Here is a 20652-nt window from a genome sequence, read left to right as displayed (position 1 = left end):
AACACATATATAAAAGTTTTACCCGTAATTTTTTTTTAAAAAAAAGCACGTTTTCGCATTTTTTTTCTTCTACAAAGCGAAACGATAGGAGCTCTAGTCCTGACTCCTGAAGGTTCAATTCTAACATTTGCAACGTAGCCCTCTCACGTGGCACGGTCACACACGGCCTCTCACCGGGGGTATTTAACTTTTTGCCATTCTTACTGATATTCATAACAGATTTGTCACCGGACCCACATGTTATAGACTCATGAGGGCTCACATGTCATAGACAGTGAGAGACAAATTTGTTTTGACCCCTCGTAAGAGTGACAAAAAGTTATATTTGGAGACAGTTAAGAAACAACACCACCGTGCTGTGCATTTCCACCAATAAATCATATGCTCCGGTGCTCCCTATCTTAGCTTGATGTCGACGGGTCCCATTCTAGATTGATGGGTGCGTATGCATGCTGTTCTGGTATTACCGATCGGGGAAAATTTTCTGCTACAACATTAGTTCAGCTGGTGAAAGAAAAGGGAATGACCAGCACCAGTAGATGCCCGGCTGCTATGTCCGTGTGACTAGAGATGGCAATAAAACTTCTTTCCTAATTCCCCACGGAGATCCACGCGTTAGAGGATAAGGATGGTTACAATCCATCCTTCATGTGAAATTAATAGGAAGAAAACTTATTCCATCAAGGATGGCCGAGGCGAAGACTAGCTATCCTCTACCTTTCAACCCCATCCCCCAGGGAAAAATGTTTCAATAATATAGCCACGGGTCAATACGAACATGTACAGTCAGCCAATGAGTCAAGGTTCAATGGCCAAATATGGAAGTAATTCCTTTCCTAACCTAAGACCTACCCAATCATCCATTCACCATAGTCGCATCCATCTACACGCCCTCCACCAGTCCTCCTTTCTCCAGATCCAAAAGAGCGATTAAACGCCGCAACGCCATCTTGGAGATGACTAGCTATTATCCAGTGCATCCGCAGCATCTGCCGCTAGGAGCCAAGGATGCCCATCGGCCACGAGCTCGTCGCCCACCACCACCTCATCATCTACCACCATCCCGTCGTTCATCTACCTTGCCAATTGAGGCCGACCTGCTATCAACCATCGTTTATTTACCTCTCCCCTGTTGGATGCCGACTGTAGAGACATGGACCGTATGTTTTAATTTCCTCAGGGTAAGGACGTAGATGTAACCTTCACGGTGAATTTCCTATCACATCTCTACGCGTGACGGAGTTTGCTGCACTTAACAAGAGCATCATGTCACCCTCTTGCTGACTAAGCATGGTCTATATATGTTCAAGACTGGCCTTGGGATTGGAAGTGGATGATTTGGGAGATGAGAGATGGGATGTTTAGTTGGATCATTGGATGGGAGATGACCGTCTTTTTTTTATGTGTTTGGTTTGTTGGCAAGCGTAAGATGAGGCGGACACTAAGTAAACATTTACCCAATATCTTGGATGAGTGAATCAACACAGATAAGTATGGTAGAGTCATCCATATTTTGCATATAGGACACGTTCGTCCCAGCCAACTAGTTAACTAAGTCCCATCGTTTTCTGCGTGCACGCTTCCTAAACTGTTAAACAGTGTATTTTTTACAAAAATTTTCTATAGAAAAGTTATTTTTAAAAAATCATATTAATCTATTTTATTATATTTTTTAATAATTAATAATTAATTAATCATATACTAATTTATTACTACATTTTCCGTGCCAGGTATAAGAGCATTCCCAACCGCTCATCTAAATTTTGTCATCCATATCTTCATTTAGATGATCATCTAAAACAGTTTTATCCTTTATATCTCTTTGTACTCCACCAAATCATCTATATATGACATTCTCTATATCTCTTTGGAGGATGGAGAGAGATCATCCAAATATTAAGGTTCTCTCTCCTAATATAGATGACATCTAAAAGTAGATGATAGGATGGATGTTCTGTTGGAGCTTAATTTATAGTTTTTATCATCTATTTTCAGGATAGAGTATGGGATAGATGAACGGTTGGAAATGCTCTACGTTAACTTATCTTACCCATGCTGAACGCGGCCATAGTGATGTGCCCTATCTTGATTGGCTACAACGCATATAATTTGAAGCTTCAAATGATTTCTCCCTAACTCACTTATCATATTTTTGATCCAATTAAAATATTATATTCATTACAAATAAATCTTTAAGAATGATTTCATATAGATGAGAGTTCATTGTTGTATCAGAGTTGATGTGTTTGCGGTCGTTGATGTTGTCAATGTAATATATATATATATATATATATATATATATATATATATATATATATATATATATATATATATATATATATATATATATATATATATATATATATATATATATATATGGGTTAGCCCATAGACATGGACTTACATCGACAAAAGTATTACATGTGAAATCATATACGGAAAGAAAGCTCATACACATGGATAAAGTTCTATGCAGACAAGGAAGAAGTTTTCGATAAGAAAACAAATGCAAAATCATATTTAATTTCTACTAAGACTATTCTATAGTATTTATATTTATTTTCCTAATTCTACTTGGACATCGGGGCACCTAAGAGTAGTATAAATACAAGACTCTAGGGGGTGGATCGAATCTCAAGACAAACATAAGCCACATTGAGTTATGATTCAAGCAGCCAACTCACTGTTAGTCGCCGACTTCAATCTTGTCGCCTTGTGCGCTACATGACTTTCATCAAATAATTATAAACTAGAGTAGGACTATTACCCATCATCTGAGGCGCTGAACCTGTAAAAAATCAATATATTTCTTCTCACTACAATCTTATGAATATCTTGGCATCGGTTGAACCTTATATCCTCAAAGACCATAGCCATATCTTTGTCCGACAACACATGTGTACCAAAAAATTATTTAGGGTGATCCAAAATATAATCATGTCAAATTTACCCGATCTAAAGATGAAAAGATATATTTTTAGAGTGGTTCAAAGTGTAACTTGGTTAATAAAATATGACCAAAAGCATAATTTGCTCTTAAAAAATATTTTCTTAACCTTCTTTTCTGCTTACCAGATGAATATATCCCAAACTCATGCACTATGATTCTTACACAAGTTTCTGTATATGATTTTGAAGTACTGTTTTGAATATATTTTCAACTTTACATGCAATAACAGTTATTTCATTCGTTTCTACGCTTAAATAACTGTCCCAAATATCATTCTCTGTTCTAACCATTCATCACAAAAGAACACATGATATAAGATATAGACGGGGGTTCCCTCGAGGGACAGAAAACCATCTCCACTGATTACAATAATATCCAATCTTTCGATAGTGGGTGGCTGGCCTATGGAAGTCCTGAAATGTTAGTGGGGGTATGGGTAGAATTGTGGTTTGCAATTTATACCTAGTCATCACTCAACCGAAAAGGATGATATAGAATAAGCTTTCAGAATGCCATGTCCAGAGGTTTCTGGAAGCTTTTTTTTTCAGCTCGATACATGCACAACCAAGCACCGAAAAGTGCCTGGCCCTGGATAACGCTGAGTCTGAGTTGCTGACCAGACCACTATGCTTGATAAGCTGATCGATTTACCGTGGAGCCCCCTCCTCCATTTTCCTCTGTTTTATTTTAACCTAACAATCAAGAGTCTCTCTCTCCAGTACACCACCAGTAGAATTAATCTCAATCATAGATTAAAAAAGATATTTTTTACTTTATTAATTAATTGATTAGTAGTATTTTCTAACTTTGTTTTTTTAATAAAGATCAAAATAAAAAGAACGATATTACCCCATTCAAATTTGGACTGCACGTAATATCGTTAGTAGTATAATTTAATCATGATTGTTCGATAAAAATAGATCAGTTATATTGATTAAATTATAATCCCAGTAAAATATACCAGAGAACCCCTCGTGAATTAAACCACATCTCGACAATTAAACCACATCGTACGCTAGGTTGGTCTGAACTAACATTGTACAGTGAATGGTCACGGTTGGTCGGCCACGCCGTGACGCCTTCTCTGCCTGCTGGCTATATATACATGGCTCCGTCGTCGCAGCACATGTAGGGGCATGTGAAGGTCAGTAGCATCTGGCCACCCTACTCATTCAGTGTAGGCTTGTAGCTGAGTGAGTGACCTTCAGTTATCTGCCATGCCGACGACAACGGTGGAAAGGGAGGATGGAGTTGCGGAGGAGCAGAAGAACAGGACGAAGCAGGGAGGCTACAGGACCATGCCATTCATACTGGGTGAGTAACCGAGTATATCTGGTGATGAAATGTTCTTTTGATCCACTTGTGGTAGCTCTGTAGATAGGTGCTGCTCATGCTATCAGGAGCATGTGCTAGCTGCTCTTCGTGTAGATTGTGGAAAAAAAATAAAACAAATAAGATAGAAAATATACGAATATAAGATAATAAAATTCTATATAAAAGTATATTACCATTTAGTGGTTTGGGAATCATGCGAGAAAAATCTAAACCGGGTCAAAAGTTGCAATCCCAATATCTGATAGACAGATGCTCGATTTGGGCGGTAATTCCGTCCAAAGCTAGTTGTATAACTTCGCCCGTGGTTTGCGTTTTATATGTTTTTTGTTTGCACGAAAACGTACGATTCGCAGTTGTTGGAAATCTGGATCTGGTGCCTTGCCGGTGCCAGTAACTTTGCTAGTTTTGTTTATTTCTAGTTTTTTTATTCATCTTTCCTTTCGAACGGCAGAAGGGAGTGAGCTAAACACACCGGTAACAAAATAATCAGTTTTGTATACCCTTCTCCCAAACTAATCTAGGTACATGTGTTTAGTGTCTTCAAGCTAAATATTTTAAAAATTATTAATAGTTAAATATTTAAAAGATGGGTCATAATCTTACCTAAAATGTTATATGAACTATGGAACTGGAGACAGAAAAATCGTAACAATTGCTTATTTAATTTCACCTTAATCTCTAAGAAAAACTCCTGAAGTGACTATAATTTTGAACAGTGTATCTTCTAAAATAATTGACATGATTTTTGCTATTGAATTCATTTACTCAAATAAGACATAGAGAAATGTGATATTATGGAAGCGAGTATTTATTATGACGAACTTAGCTATATTATCTTCATCACGTATGTCCAAAATCCAACACAATATTTCAAATAATAATTATAACCAAAACGAGCTTTTACAAATTGTTTGTATCTTCAAACAACATTCTCTCGATCAAGAGGATTGCATCGTTTATATGTCACTTCTTCCTATCCACACATGCTGTAAAAAAAAAAAAAACTTGAGTTACAGTTGCTCGCCATTTGCAAATCGCTCACCTCGCGCCGAGAAGTAGAACGAGAAGATCAATGTATGGTTGCCGCCGAGAGTCTCATGGATTGTCTCCGTTTGCAGCGAACGAGATCTGCGACCGGTTCGCCACGGCCGGCTTCGGCGCGAACCTGATCACGTACCTGACGCAGCAGCTGCACCTGCCGCTAGTGGAGGCGTCGAACACGCTGACCAACTTCAGCGGCACGTCCAGCCTCACGCCCATCCTGGGCGCGCTCGCCGCCGACGCCTTCGCCGGCCGCTTCTGGACCATCATCGCCGGGTCCGTCTTCTACCAGGTCGGCATGGTCGCGCTCGTGGCGTCCGCGCTGCTCCCCTCGCTCCGGCCCGCGCCGTGCGCGCCCCAGAGCGCCGCGTGCCGCCGCGCCACCGGGTGGCAGCTCGCCGTGCTGTACCTCGCCCTGCTGTGCACGGCCCTCGGCTCCGGCGGCATCCGGCCGTGCGTGGTGGCGTTCGGCGCCGACCAGTTCGACGACCAGCAGCAGAAGGGCGGCGGTGAGGCCGCGGGGCGGAAGCGGAGGTACTTCAACCTCTACTTCTTCACCATGGGGTTCGCGGTGCTGCTGGCGCTGACGGTGGTGGTGTACATCCAGGAGAACGTTGGGTGGGGGTGGGGTTTCGGGATCCCGGCCATCGCCATGTTCGTCTCCATCGTGGTGTTCTTGGCCGGTTACCCGCTCTACGTCCGGCTAAAGCCAGGGGGCAGCCCCTTCACGCGGCTGGCGCAGGTCGTCGCCGCGGCGTTCAACAAGCGCCGCGCCGCCGTGCCGGAGGACCCCGGCATGCTGTTCCAGGACAAGGAGCTCGACGCGCTCATCTCCACCAACGGCAGGCTGCTGCACACCAATCAGCTCACGTAAGCCTTTTTCTTCCGAGCAATTTTACTGTTCTTAATAAGCTATTAAGAGATAATAAAAATTCAGTGTAAATTTTTTTACCTCTTGGTAGCCAGATATTAGGAGATACCAAATTTATCTCTTAGTACATCCTCAAGTGCTATAAAATTGCTTTTTTTCTTTTTGCCCCTCTCCTTCTCTGATTTCCCGTACGTGTCATTTTCTTGGCTTGAGGCCGTAACATTTTAGCATAGCGTGCACGTGATGTGTCTTGGCGTTCTGCGTGCACACAGTATGGACATGCTGGCTGCTTTTGGCGGTAGTTACATTGATAGGGCACAAAGGGAGAAAGCCAAGCGAGGAGTGCGCGTCGCTTTGACAGTGCTTCCTCTTTCTTACCATTTATTTGTCGTTGCTCACTTTGTGTGTTCCTTTCGAAGCCACGGTCTCGCAAGCATTCTCCCTAAAGTTCATATTTGGTATCACATCTCTATCTCTAGCTGTTGTGTGTAATGCCGTGACAAATCAAATTATATATACTCCGCTTTATATTATAAGATGTTTTGATTTTATTTTAAAACTAAATATCTTTTAAGTTTGATCGAATTTATTGAGAACATATAACAATATTTCAACGTAAATTAAATAAACTATCAAAATATATTCAATGCTCTTTTGATGAAACTAATTTGATGTTATAGATGTTGCTAAACACTAACCAATTTTTCTACTCCTTCCATCCAATATTAACAAACCGATGACTAGATGGTAAATTTGATTTTTATATTTTGATAGTATATTTGGTCTATGTTGAAATTTTGTTATGTTTTTCTAAAAACTTTATCAAGCTTGAAAGAAGTTTAACTTTTAAAAAATCAAAACGTTTTATAATACGAATATAGACAGGAGCATGTCCAAACTCGTAGTGCTAGAATAATCTAGGTTCTTATATTTGAAGAACATGGGAATAAACTTGATTAAACCTAAAGAAAGTTGACTTTAAGAAAATCAAAATATCTTGTAATATATAACGAAACCTGCAGGAGTGGAGATGATAAATTAGATTGAGTTGAATACTAAACACCATCTCTTAGTTTTCCCTCTTCCATAACATTTCCAGTTTTTAGAAAAAAAAATGTTGCGGTTTTGAGCTGTTAAAACAATATTTCTCATTATATATTTCTACTACTTGAAAAGTGAAGTTGCCCTACGTTTCATTGTGTCTGTCCGCTCTTCCCATATGACATATGTACATAGCCACCGGAATATCCAGTGTTTTACGTTTATCATATATTTTTAGCCTATCAACAATCGGATGGACTAAGGGTCTGGTGGGTTGGTCTGTTGCAGTGTGTGATCATATAACTGATCAACCTAGAAAAACTGAGGTTTAAAGTTTAAATCGATGCATACGCACATATTTGATACATTGTATCGTGGCCGTTGCTTCCACTTGATATCATAAATTCCCGTGAAATTCCTCAAAACTGAATAAACCTTAAATTTTCTTTTAATCCAGTGGATTTGTTTTAATTTCTCCATATAATGATGATTCTTGTATAAAAATTAAAGAAAAGGCCAAGTTTAGTACTACTTTGTCATTAATTTGTGTTTCGGAGGCGGAACAGAAACAAATGTGCCGTCGTTCAACTTCACTTTAAATGGAAATGAAGATAAAGTAACATAGCCTTTATCAGGTCACTCTCAACACTTATTTCAGAACAACCTGGTGATTTTTTACCAATTTATATTGTAAAAACATGTATTACACGTGCACATTTAGTCGTGTTTTTTAAAAACTTTCTAAGGTACTAAAAGTTTCTTTTAAGAAATTTCAATATTTTCTTGATGATGTCTAAGTTTAAAGGTTTCGGCTGTAAACTATAATAATCACATCATGTTTCTCAACGTTGTTTTCATCCGCGTGTAATGAGAGTGTTGTCGGCCACATAAAAGGAGTGGGACTGATATTAATTGTACTCTATAGAAATGTTCAGGATTCCTTTTGACAATTTTAGAATTTTTTGTGCACGTTAAATAGGATTTGTTAATATGAGAAGGAGAAAATATGTATTAGCATAAAGATAAATCAGATTGACAAAATAGAAAAAAAATAAAAAATCATATGACAAAGAAATATTTGATTTGTGAAATTTCACAGTCATTGAGAAAATAACCCAAGATATTAAATTTTTAGTAACCATAGCTAGTACCTAAAGGTACCAATTTTTTACACTGGAATTTATGGTGTCTCAAGTTACCATATTAAAAATGGTAAAAAAAAACCAATTGATTCACTCCACAACTTCTCAAGAAAGAGAAAATAATAATTTACTGCCACATTCATGTATGGTATTAGGCTATTAGCTGATCTAAATATAACAATGTTATAAAAGAGATTGTGCGAAGAGCGCACTGCACTGCATAAAAAGGGCATCTTAAAACCTCGCACAGTAGAATTTTCGTAACTATCCATGGCAGTACGTACTAAGCTACCATTAACAGTCTTCAAAGATAAATATATTCAGTTTATGCATGTATAAAATATGGTGCTTTAACGAATTTTTTAAAAAAAAACATTTAGACCATGGCGACTGGCGAGTCGTCTATGAAGATATAATTATAACAAGATAAATGATTTTGTCAACTTATTCAGCCATTATCTTGTACCGTTACTTGAGGTGCGATAGTCCTTGATGTATGAGCCCGTTGATTTGTAAACACGCCTATGATCATTATATCATTTAAAAAAAACTTATATAATTATTTTTTCTTTACTTGTTTTGTTAGTAAATTATATAATAAGAATTTATTAGCAAAACGAAGCATAACATATATTTTTGCATATTTGCATAATTTTTTACTTATGATAAATGGTCAAACATATAAAAAGTAAATGGCTTTATCTATTAAAAACTAAAGGTGTAGCAGTTCTAGACCCTTTGTGATAGAAAAATCTTATATACTTAGATGTACTATGTTTTAAATTTTTAGCGTAAATTTTAGACCTCCCTACACATGTTATGTAAAGGTACTAAGTTTCAAAAATAATATATGGTAAATATGGTAAGTTAAGGTTAAAGAAAAACTCTTGCGATTAACCCTGGTGTATCACTTTAGCAGTAACTGTGCCGTCTTAATTCATTCAGCTTCTTCGATCGAGCTGCGATCGTAACGCCGGGGGACATCACCGGCTCCGGCGAGCCGGACCTGTGGCGGCTGTCCACGGTGCACCGCGTGGAGGAGCTCAAGTCCATCGTCCGCCTGCTGCCCATCTGGTCGGCCGGCATCCTGCTCGCCACCGCCGCGTCGCACAACAACACCTTCACCATCCAGCAGGCGCGCACCATGGACCGCCACCTCACCCCTCGCTTCCAGATCCCGCCGGCGACCATGTCCATCTTCACGACCCTCGCGATGCTCGTCAGCCTCGCCCTCTACGACCGCGCCTTCGTGCCCCTGGCGCGCCGCGTCACGGGGCTGCGCTCCGGGATCACCTACTTCCAGCGCATGGCCATCGGGCTGGGCATCTCCATCCTCGGCGTCGCGTCGGCCGCGCTCGTCGAGGTGAAGCGCAGGGGGGCCGCCGCCGGCCACGGGCTGCTCGACGCCCCGGCCGCCGTGGTGCCCATCAGCGTGTTCTGGCTGGTGCCGCAGTACGCCATCCACGGCGTGGCGGAGGCCTTCTCGTCGGTGGCGCACATGGAGTTCCTGTACGACCAGGCGCCGGAGAGCATGCGCAGCAGCGCCGCCGCGCTCTTCTGGCTCTCCAGCTCCCTCGGCAACTACATGGGCACGGTGCTCGTCACGGCGGTGCAGCGCGCCACGCGGGGCGGCGGCGAGTGGCTCCAGGACAACATCAACCGGGGCAGGCTGGACTGCTACTACTGGCTCGTCACTACCCTCATGGTGCTCAACCTTGGATACTACCTCCTCTGCTTCCATTTCTACACCATGAAGCCATTGGAGGTGGCAGACGAAGACAGCGACGAGAAGGAGTGTGAGCTCTCCTCCGTCCACAAAAATGGCGGCGCCGGCGCCGGAGGTTTGGTGTGAGGTAGGTAGATTAGGAGAGAATTTCACTAGGGTGGATAATGTTGTTAGTTAATTGGCTGCACATGCATGCACAGTATAATGGTTGCAATCTTTATTGGAGCCTTTAGAGTGGGGATTGGTGTCTTAATTTGGAGCTAGCACTGTATGCATCCTCCAGTAGGATCCAAATGTGACGATCATGATCATGCCGCGAAAGGCAATCCTTATAAATAACATATTATAGTGTATATTAAATTGTTGACATGTCTAGATCATTGTGGACCACTTTAGTTTTTGGAGCACGCTGGGCATGTCTAAGGCCACGTTCAGCGGTGAGAGGAACTTACCTGGTATGAAAAATGTTGTAATGGATTAGTACATAATTAATTAATTATTAATTATTACAAAATATAAAATAGATTAATATGATTTTTAAAATAACTTTCCTATATAATTTATTTGTAAAAAATACACCGATTAGCAGTTCGGGAAGTATACGTGCGAAAAACAAGAGGGCTTAGTTAACTTATCCTACGGCCGAACGTGACCTAAATCGTAGATCGATCCGAAAATGACTTAAGGGCATCCTCGATGTGTGTAAAGCTAAAATACACTTAAGCTGGGACCCAATAGAATCATTGAATGATATCAAACATTGCGCAATGCTTATAGCCAGTGGCAGCCATTATGATTGGGCCCATATCGTTATAAAAATAGTTTTTATCCACTAGTTCTATCTGTTTGATTGCTTCTCTCTCCTTGTTTTGCTTCATTTTTTCCATGGTGTAACTGTTTCCATGTATTAGTTTTTTCTTATGGCCACACCATAAGCTTACAGCAAACTTTTACATTTAATATCTTATGATCCATTGCCACAATGTTTACAACCAACCATGAGAAGTTTTTTTACTCATATGACTCTCCTTATGTTAACGTTGTGGATGCTCTAAGGCCACGTTCGGTAGTGCACCTAGTTAACCCAGATTTCCCTCTTTTTCGTACACATATTTTCTAAATTGCTAAACGGTGTGTTTTTTACGAAAATTTTCTATAGGAAAGTTGCTTTAAAATATCATATTAATCTATTTTTATTTTTTTTATATTTAATAATTAATTAATCATGTACTAATCTATTATTACGTTTTTTACGCCAGATAACTTACCTCCAACCTACGTCAAACGAATGCGGCTTTAGAATTAGATCCAATTCAACCCTGAATTACTCATTAGCCACCCCACACCCATTGCTAGCCATGTCACAGTTGGCTCAATAAAATAAGTAGCCAACAAGAGTATGTTTGGCTGTTGAGAAGTTCATTTGCATGGTGAATCATATCTATAAAAACAACTGTTAGAAATGCAAAATTGGCACATCCCGACAAAACTAGATGAGTCGGTTTGCTAAGCCACAATACAATCGTAAAATACGTTATGCACCATATAGAAGGATGCGCTGGATGTGCCATCATGCAGTTGGGATTAAATGAGCTAGTGGAAAACTCTCATTTCAATCATGAGTGATATATCATTGAAAGGTAAATAAATACTTTTGGGATTAAATCAGCTAGTGGAAAACCTCTGATTTCAATCACGAGTAATAGATCATTGAAAAGGTAAAAAAAAAGTATAGAACCCCAGCAAAGAAACCATCATGAGTATCTGAGATATATCACTATCAAACTTTTCTTCGGGATAGAGTACTGTCAAATGAAATGACAGACCTACCACCACACTAACGAGTTCAGTTTTTAGCATTAGATAGATTTGATTTGTTGACAGAAGATCATGACCGGGCCGACCAAATGTACCACTAATTCACACCGATTGGAATAAATTCATTTGGTCCCTTAGCTTGACAGCGAGTTCGATTTTCGTCTCGGAGCCGCAATACCAGATACAACAGGTTCCTTAACTTTTAAAACCGGTGCATACAAGATTCCTAGGTGGTTTAGATGATAGTTTTGGCTTACGTGATGTATGCGTGACTAGTTTGACTTAGTCCTCATTCTATATGACAGCAACGTGGCACTTAAAGCCAAATATAAAAAATAGAAATTTAAAAATTTGGGGTCTCAATACTAGTTAGACAAAAACGGTGGAACCCACACAACCCTCTTTCTCCCAATGAGTCAGGGCCACCTCCTCTCTTCCTCCCCATCATCCTTGCCCTACATATTTTGTTTAATTTTTTTAGTTGCTTTATATGCCATGTCAGATGAAGACCAAGTCAAATTAGTTATGTAGACGTCACATCAACTTAAACTATTGTCCAAACCGCATTGCTACTTATTTGACATCGGTTTTGATAATTGAGAGACCCGTTGCATATGGTTTTCTAATTGGCGAGCGAAAATCGAATTCGTCGACAAGATAGGGAAGCTTAGATGAACTTATTCCACACCGATTACACCACTTAACTGGGTTTGTTTAGAAAGTAAGCTGACTCGTGGGCCAACAACCAATTCTGAATTCAGAACATGTTGATGGGCCGTTCTGGACGCACGCAATACATACGACTCAATTTCCGTTCAGATTTTGGAGGTAATAATACACATCCATGGCAGTCTGCCACGCTTATTATTCGATACTACATCACTCACACCGACACCGTCACACGACCCAATTAGCACATTTATTTGCACCAATACGGCTATAAAATGACACGATGCCTGCGCCACTGATGCAGACATGGCATCAACTCGACACACACAGACAGCGAGCAACCGGCACACAGCTCGGCTGGGCCAGAGGCCTCAGCCACACATGTGGTCAAGCCAAACGTGCAATGCAATGGCGGACACGCGCATGACACGAGAAACAATTAGGAGGTGCGCCTAGCTGCTCCACGTCGATCTAGTGGCGGTCGACGAAGCTCCTGATGGCGTCGACGAGCTCCCGGGTCCTCTCGCCCGTGGCGGGGTCCATGTCGACGGCGTACTTGTTGAGGTAGAAGGAGTGGCTCATGCCGCGGTTGATCAGTACCTCCACGTCCTTGCCGGCGGCGCGCAGCGCGTCGCAGTACTCAAGGTTGGTGTCGCGGATGAGGTCGTGCTCGGCGACGGCGACCAGCAGCGGCGGCAGCGGGACTGACTCCAGAGGCGGCGCGTTCGGGCCCATCGGGCACGTGTACGGGTGGTCCTTGGTGGCGCCCTCCGGCAGCGCCATGGCGAGGAACTTGTCGAGCATGTCGAGGGTGAAGAACACCGAGTCCGGCCTTGGCTCTAGCTCCGACTTGCTCCGGGTGGCGCGCACGAACCCCGGGTGGAGCGGGATGCCGCCGGCCACGCGGAGGGGCGCCCAGTTGCCTGCCCCGTCCTCGCCGACGCGCGCGCCGACGAGGTGGACGAGGTTGCCGCCGGAGCTGTCCCCGATGAGGAACACCCGGGAGAAGTCGGCGGCCGTTCGGAGGAGCTCGGCCGCTGGGTCGTTCAGAGAGCCGGCGTCAGACAGCGCGATGGAGCGGAGCCGGCGGAGCGCGTCGAGGCTGGCGTCGATTTGTGCCGGCAGGCGGCGCTCCGGTGCCAAGGGCAGCTCGAAGGCGACCACCACGGCGGGGAGCGCGCACGCGAGGCGCGCGTAGAAGTGGTGGTACATGACCCAGGACGGGCGCGAGATGCAGAACCCGCCGCCGTGGAGCTGCACGATGACGGGGAGACGCCGCCCGTGCCCGACCCCGTCGGCGGCCACCTCGGTGAGGTACACCCGTAGGCTGGGCTCCCCGGGGAGGTCATGCAGCGTGAGCCCGTCGCGGGGCTCGGCGTAGGCAGGCACCGGCTGCATCAGCGGGAGCGCTTCCGGCGGGCCGGTCCACGTGCGGTCTACGGTGCCGTCGTCCAGCACGCGCATCCAGCCGGACACCTCGTCCACCACCTTGGGCCCGCCCGCCGGCGCCACCTCCCCGGCGTCGGTGGCTTGCACCTGCTGCGTCGAGCGCGACTCGGTGGCGGTGGCCATGGCTGTCGCTGCCGGCTGCTGTAAAGCTAGGCGCGTGTGATGTAATTCCGGTGCGCGGTGCGAGATGGTTGGAGTGATCGGCGCGCGGGTGGCGAGGGGATTTTATAGGCGGCGAAATGACAGGGGTGGCAGGTGAGTGGCTGCATGTCGCGGTTGCCGATTTATATAGGTTTTAGCGAAGTTTCGCACGGAAAATCACGGCGATTGCGAGGCAAAGGATTGGCGGGCGAGCGAGCAGAGCAGAGCAGGGTGAGGACGACTTGAGGCAGACGGAGGAGGAAGTCGTGTGGTGTGTGTGGACTGGTGGAACCGACCGGGACCAATGGAACATGCAGCGTTGTTGATTGTTCTTTTCTTTTTCTGTTATTGCGATAGTGTCATTGACTTGGTGCTTACACGAAATTGCAGGTCGTCCTCAGATTTCATACTGCAATGTCGCCTGTGGGCTGTGGTCACATGGACGGCTGGAACCATATAATATGTGGAAACACTATCATCTGACGTAAAGTTAGAGAAACTCCGTGGTTGACATATGAGGTTCTGAATGGTGAGGTTCATATGTAAGTGGCCATATCTTTGTAGCGTTAGAGGAACTGTGTCCTAATATATGATTTATCAGTAAGTCATCTCTTTTATAGGTCAGGTTAATCCGAGAATAAAACTGAGGAACATTATTACTATGGTTAGAGTTTGTGGCTCCTTTTAAACACAATATTCTTAAAATACATGAATATGAAAAACAAAAAATGACATGCCATGTTAAATCCTAGATTAAAGAAAAGTACTACCCAAACATGTGTTTGGATGTATCAGAAAAATGTATTAGATGGTGAATTATACTATATGGATTTGTTAGATGGAGAATTATACAAAATCGATCTGTTAGATGGAGAATGGAAAGAGATAGAGAGAAGATGTATTAGAACTTTCAAGGCAGTTTGAAAACATAACGATGGCCCCTATGCTAGAATTCTCGTTGAATATGAAGAATTTTTTTCCCTTATCCTTTCAATGCTTCAAATCTTTGAACCAACATTTAGGAGTTGTTTAGTTTTCAAAAAAAAATTTTAAAAACATCACATCAAATCTTTACACATCTAAATGAAACATTAAATACATATAAATATTAGAACTAATTACACGATTAAAGCAGGGAGGCAAGATATTGATCCATCTTGTCATGGCTCGATATACATCATGGATGGCTTGGTCTAGTAGAAGTGGAGCCAACATATGGAAGCACTGACACATTAATCTCTACGTGGAGCGTGGGATAGAGCGTGAACTCCCTCGGTAAGGACGGGACTTGACCTACAGAAGAAATGACTCACCTCTCTCGTTGATCGACCTATTTTAGCTACGAGTTGAACGCTACAGTCACATCACTCATCCATGGCACCATGGAATGGGCTACTCGAGGGGAAGCGTGGCTATGTGACCGGAAAGAATCGTATGCTACAGTGACACGACAACAATAATAACAATGTAAAGAATGATATGTTTGTTTATACGGACTAAAGTTTATTCCGTAGTCATATCTGATGTTTCATAAATAGTAAATATGAACTATTAATAAAACTCATTCATAATCTTAGATTAATTTGTGAGACGAATCTAATGAGCTTAATTAATCCATAATTAGCCTATGTGATACTACAATAAATATTTATTAATTATGGATTAATTAGGCTTAAATAATTCATCTCACGGATTAGCTCTCATTTATGAAATTAGTTTTTTATTAGTTTATATTTAATATTTCAAATTAGTTTCCAAACATCCGATGTGATGAAGTTTAGCTCCATCTAAACAACCCCACAGTGTCTTCTCATACACTATATTTTTGGGGTTTGCGAGGGAGGGTTTAGGTAGTTTGGTACTCCTATAGTAGAGGGTTAGACAAGTGCACAATAGTTCTAAGGAGAAGTAGACTCTATAATTGTAAGTTCTTCATGATTTAACTCTACGTAGAACTCAAAAATCCACATTCCAAGTTATGAAGTACGTACGGTCATGTTACTATTCTCTGAGAGGTTCCAGCATAGTTAAATATCATGTATTTTTGGGTTTGTTGCGAGCAGGACAATGAGGGTTTCCGTCTTAGAAACCACCCTCCCTTTCCCATACGAACAGTAGATTGTTGGGTCTTGATATACCAACTACCAAACACTGGCAGAATTCTATAAACCCGTTAAATCCTTCCGTTGATAGGATGCCCAAAGTTGTTGTCTTAAAATCAACATTTTTTAATCCGTGCAAATATTGAGTACTTTCAACAAAAGCCATGTGTTATAAGTAGGACGCAAGTACTGGGCCTTGAGGCACTGAACTGAAGTTGGGAAATAAACAGTAGCGTAACTTTGTAGGCTCGTTGTTTTGCTTATTATAAGCATAAGTAAAACAATTTATTAACAATTAATATGTATTTTCTTAGCGATCTAAAATTAAAACCAAAAATAAAATAGGTAAAAAATTTAAATGTTGGCATATAATTAAGTAGGAACATAAGCAGAAGGATTGAAACAGTTCTGTCCTATTGGAACTAAGGCTCAGTTCCTAGATTTTTTTTTCTAAAAACATCACATCGAATTTTGAACATCTAAATAAAGCATTAAATATATATGAATATTAAAACTAATTACACAGTTATGGAGAAAATCATGAGATGAATCTTTTAAGCTTAATTAGTATATGATTAGCTATAAGTGCTACAGTAATCAACATGTGCTAATGACGGATTAATTAGTCTCAAAAAATTCGTTTCACGGTTTATAGACGAAATCTAAAATTTATTTTATAATTAAATTATATTTAATACTTTAAATGTGCGACCGTACGCGTAACACAGCCTAAAATGGATGGACAATGTGTGCTAGGGGTCAAACGATGTAGTCGTATTCCACATTTTTCTTAACCGGACACAGTGTGGCTACAGTTTTTTGCAGATCCACACTGTGCACCACAATTGCCCCATGACTTCGCTTCTTCTTGTCTTGTGCGCGCGTGCACTTTGTGCAAAGTGTGGGGCCGGATCGATAAGGCGAATGATTCGAATCGTATTTAAGCACTCCAAATTTGATCAAACAGCGGGCGTAGGGCCCGTTTAGCGGTGGTTTGGATCTAGAGACGGTCCCTTTTTATATCGAATGTCTGACGTTAGACATTGTTAATTACGAGTATTAAATATAGATTAATAACAAACTAATTATATAAATAAAGGTTATTTTATTAAACAAATTTTTAAGTCTAATTAAGCCACAATTAGCTAATGTTACTGTAGCATCATATTCGCTAATTATGGACTAATTAGGTTTAATAGATTTGTCTCGCGAAAAATTCTATAATATAGGATGAGTTTTATTAATAGTCTATATTTAATACTTCTAATTAATGTCCAAACATTTAATGTGACAGGGATTAAAAAAGTAATACTTTTAATTAATGTCCAAACGTTCGATGTGAAAGGGACTTAAAAAAAATAAGGAGGAAACAAACAGGCTCTTAGTTCCCAAAAACTTTTTTATAAAAATATCATGTCGAATCTTTAGGCACTTAAATGAACCATAGATAAAATCAAAAACTAATTGTATACTTATGGAAGAAATCGTGAGACGAATCTTTTGAGCCTAATTAATGCATGATTAGCTATAAGTGCTACAGTAACTCACGTGTGCTAATGATGGATTAATTAGACTCAAAAGATTCATCTCGCGGTTTCCAGACGAGCCATGAAATTCGTTTTTCCTTTCATATCCGAAAACTTATTCCGATATCTGGTCAAACGTTCGATGTGACCATTTTTTTTTTTTTGCAATCTAAACACACCCGTAGTCGGTGGTGTTTGAAACACATATGTGCTTTGCTACCGAAAAAAGGAATTATACATGCTATTGTGATTTGAAACAAATTACTTGTGGTTTTTAAACAACTCGTTCCTGTATATGTCCTTACATAATAAACATGTAATTTACGATAAATGAGATAAAACCATAAATGTACGACTATTTTAGTAGACTATAGATAAATTGTAAGATCATAGCCACTATATTTTGTGATGAACAATTGGCTTGTAAATTGATAGATTTAGTTTGTAAACAGTTATTGTGTTGGTGTGAGTGTGTGTGACTAATGTGGGTCAGGTTCGATATCTGTGCCCGGAAGCGGTTGGTTTGTCTCTGTGTGTGCAGGTGACTTGAGGTCAACTGTAGTCAATGGCTGGTGAGGACCATGACTAGGTTCAGGTAGGAACTGAGGTCTGGATGGTCGGGATGCGGACCATGACTAAGTTCAGGGAGAAACCGAGGTCTGGATGATCAGGATCTCATGTGACATGGTTGGACTAAAGTTATGATTCTCGGAGGTCAATATCGGTCAACGGCAGTGGGATCGTGACTAAGCTCAGGGAGGAGCTGAGGTCTGGACGATCGAGGATGCTGGGTGACGATGTTGAATACGAGATGACACATGGTGGAGGAACACCGTGTGGGATAGAGTCATAACGGGCTTCACATGTTGCATGTGTAAGCGCCGGAAAAATCATGAAGTAAATTGGAGTTTAATCGACGAAGAGATAAAAGAAAAAAGAAAAAGGAAATTGCTACACTGCATACGCGCTACAGTATACGGACGTACTGTAGCAGGACTGGTATATGTGCTGCACCGTACGCCGTACGGGGTTCGATTGATTTGGTTGGTCTCCCGGCCGTATATGCGCGGGAGTCCGGTTCGGACGCTGTGCAGGCCGCACGTCAGGAGCGGTGTTCGTTTTGTTTTTAGGCCCATGCGGTGCGTGCGTTGGAGTAGGAGTCGGATAGTTTTTTTTATATAAGTAGGTACCGAGGGGTATGTCTTTGGTGTTTTTTTATGAGATTTAGTTTTTATTTTAGATCGATAATTTTTATAAGAGTGCTGTTGGTGCACTTTGTAAATACCAGTGAAAGCAATAAAGTTTAGATATTCAATCTACATATTCTGCTTTCATCTACCGGTATTTCTGTGGATCTCGACGATCTGATCTACGGCACAGGAGCGGCGCGATCAAATTAATCTCAGGAGCGGCGTAACCAGATTGGCGGCATAGGACGGCGTTACCAAAGGTAATCGCAGGAGAGGCTAACCAGAGGTAATCTTTTATTCCGCAAAAGATTTTTAGGTTTTGGTTTTCTCTACCATTCACCCCCTCTGGTAAGTCTATTTAACTCTGTTTCGATCCTACATAAATGATTGAGTAAAAAAATATTTTAGAAGAAAAGCAAATGGTAACCTTTTATATAGAAAATTTGTTTTAAGTACATAGATTATAGTTTGGAAAGTATCCCTAAGTCCCAAAATCCATGATTGGATTAAAATGGGCCTATGTGTTTAGACAGAGTACAGGACGAGGGACATGATTAGTGCTGCTGCAGTGAAGCATCAGAATAATCCCCGTCAACCTATGATATTAACCCGTCCTAAAATATACGTATCCGTAAGTTATTCAGCTCAGATTAAGGTTATGAAAAAAAAAAAGACTATATTTGCTCCTTAATAGATACGGATTGATCCATGAGATAACATAGATATACGAATAATACCAAAATACTTATATCTTAATACAATATTCAAATAGTAGATACGCTTATATTTTAGAATAGAGCGTATATATTATGCTTAGGTCGGTTAGTCGGTGTGGTCACCAGTACTTAGAAATAACACCATTTTTTTCATCATGAATAGTGGTGCGGAATTGTTGATACAACTGCTAACTTTTCAGGAAAAAGTACTTCTATTCTGCAAAAACTAAAATAGAAGCGAGTGATCTTCTCCTCAAGCTAAAATAAACCATTCCTCCGTTTAGGTCGTAAGCTATTTTGAATTCTTAAGTCAATTTTCAAAACATTGAATAAATTTATAGAAAAATATTCAAAATCTACCATACTAAATTAGTTCCGTTCAATTAATCCAATGTTGAATATATTTTGATAGTATACTTTTTGGGTTGGAAATATTCCTGCTTTATTCTATGAATTTTTATCAAACCTCAAAAAGTTTGACATAAGGAAAAGTTAAATATCTTGATACGAAACAAAGGGTGTGCTATTTACATCTTTGCAGTTTAATGATGATTATAGGTCGTGATGTTTATTCACGAATGACTTGCCTGCCGCCTGGCCAGTGGCCACACCGACACGCCATAGCTCAACTGGACTAAGGCCCTGTTTTTTTTCGGTTTAAGATTATTATAATCTAGATTATTAAGTTAGATTACTATAATCTAGATTATTATAATCTATAGTAAAATAAATTGTGAGTTGTTTCTTTCCTAAATTATTAGAGCATAGACGTTTTCAAGCATAAAGAGAGAGTGGGGTGGCATGGTGGATAATTTTTACCCAATAATCTGAAAAAAGCTCACCTAAACGAGCTTATCAGATTATAATAAGCTGGGCTCCAAATTATAATAAGTTATTTTAATAAGTTGTTTGTTTCTTTTAGCTTACTCCTAATA

The 20652-nt window shown here is 40.9% G+C and overlaps 2 protein-coding genes across 2 annotated transcripts; one reads left to right on the top strand and one right to left on the bottom strand.

Moving 5' to 3' along the window:
- The first annotated feature begins 4048 nt into the window (after window positions 1-4048).
- Window positions 4049-10459, top strand: LOC102714741 (protein NRT1/ PTR FAMILY 3.1-like). Its single transcript, XM_015837885.2, has 3 exons — window positions 4049-4264; window positions 5404-6196; window positions 9326-10459. The coding sequence occupies exons 1-3, from the start codon at window positions 4168-4170 to the stop codon at window positions 10230-10232; spliced, it is 1797 nt and encodes a 598-aa protein (XP_015693371.2). The 5' UTR covers window positions 4049-4167; the 3' UTR covers window positions 10233-10459.
- Window positions 10460-12554: 2095 nt separating this feature from the next.
- LOC102714465 (probable carboxylesterase 15) lies at window positions 12555-14272 on the bottom strand. The gene has a single exon (XM_040524273.1). It carries the CDS (start codon window positions 14163-14165, stop codon window positions 13065-13067), a length of 1101 nt encoding a protein of 366 aa, XP_040380207.1. The 5' UTR covers window positions 14166-14272; the 3' UTR covers window positions 12555-13064.
- Window positions 14273-20652: the final 6380 nt, after the last annotated feature.

The sequence above is a fragment of the Oryza brachyantha genome, chromosome 5 (genome assembly GCF_000231095.2).
Source record: "Oryza brachyantha chromosome 5, ObraRS2, whole genome shotgun sequence".
Taxonomy (NCBI): domain Eukaryota; kingdom Viridiplantae; phylum Streptophyta; class Magnoliopsida; order Poales; family Poaceae; genus Oryza; species Oryza brachyantha.
This window is presented reverse-complemented; position numbering and strand designations above follow the sequence as displayed.

Bases quoted from the DNA above. Each gene is read 5' to 3' on its own strand.
- LOC102714465 (XM_040524273.1), bottom strand. From the start codon at position 14,165: ATGGCCACCGCCACCGAGTCGCGCTCGACGCAGCAGGTGCAAGCCACC.
- LOC102714741 (XM_015837885.2), top strand. From the start codon at position 4,168: ATGCCGACGACAACGGTGGAAAGGGAGGATGGAGTTGCGGAGGAGCAG. The intron at 4,265-5,403 runs GTGAGTAACCGA...CTCCGTTTGCAG, and splicing joins GACCATGCCATTCATACTGG to CGAACGAGATCTGCGACCGG. The intron at 6,197-9,325 runs GTAAGCCTTTTT...TAATTCATTCAG, and splicing joins CTGCACACCAATCAGCTCAC to CTTCTTCGATCGAGCTGCGA.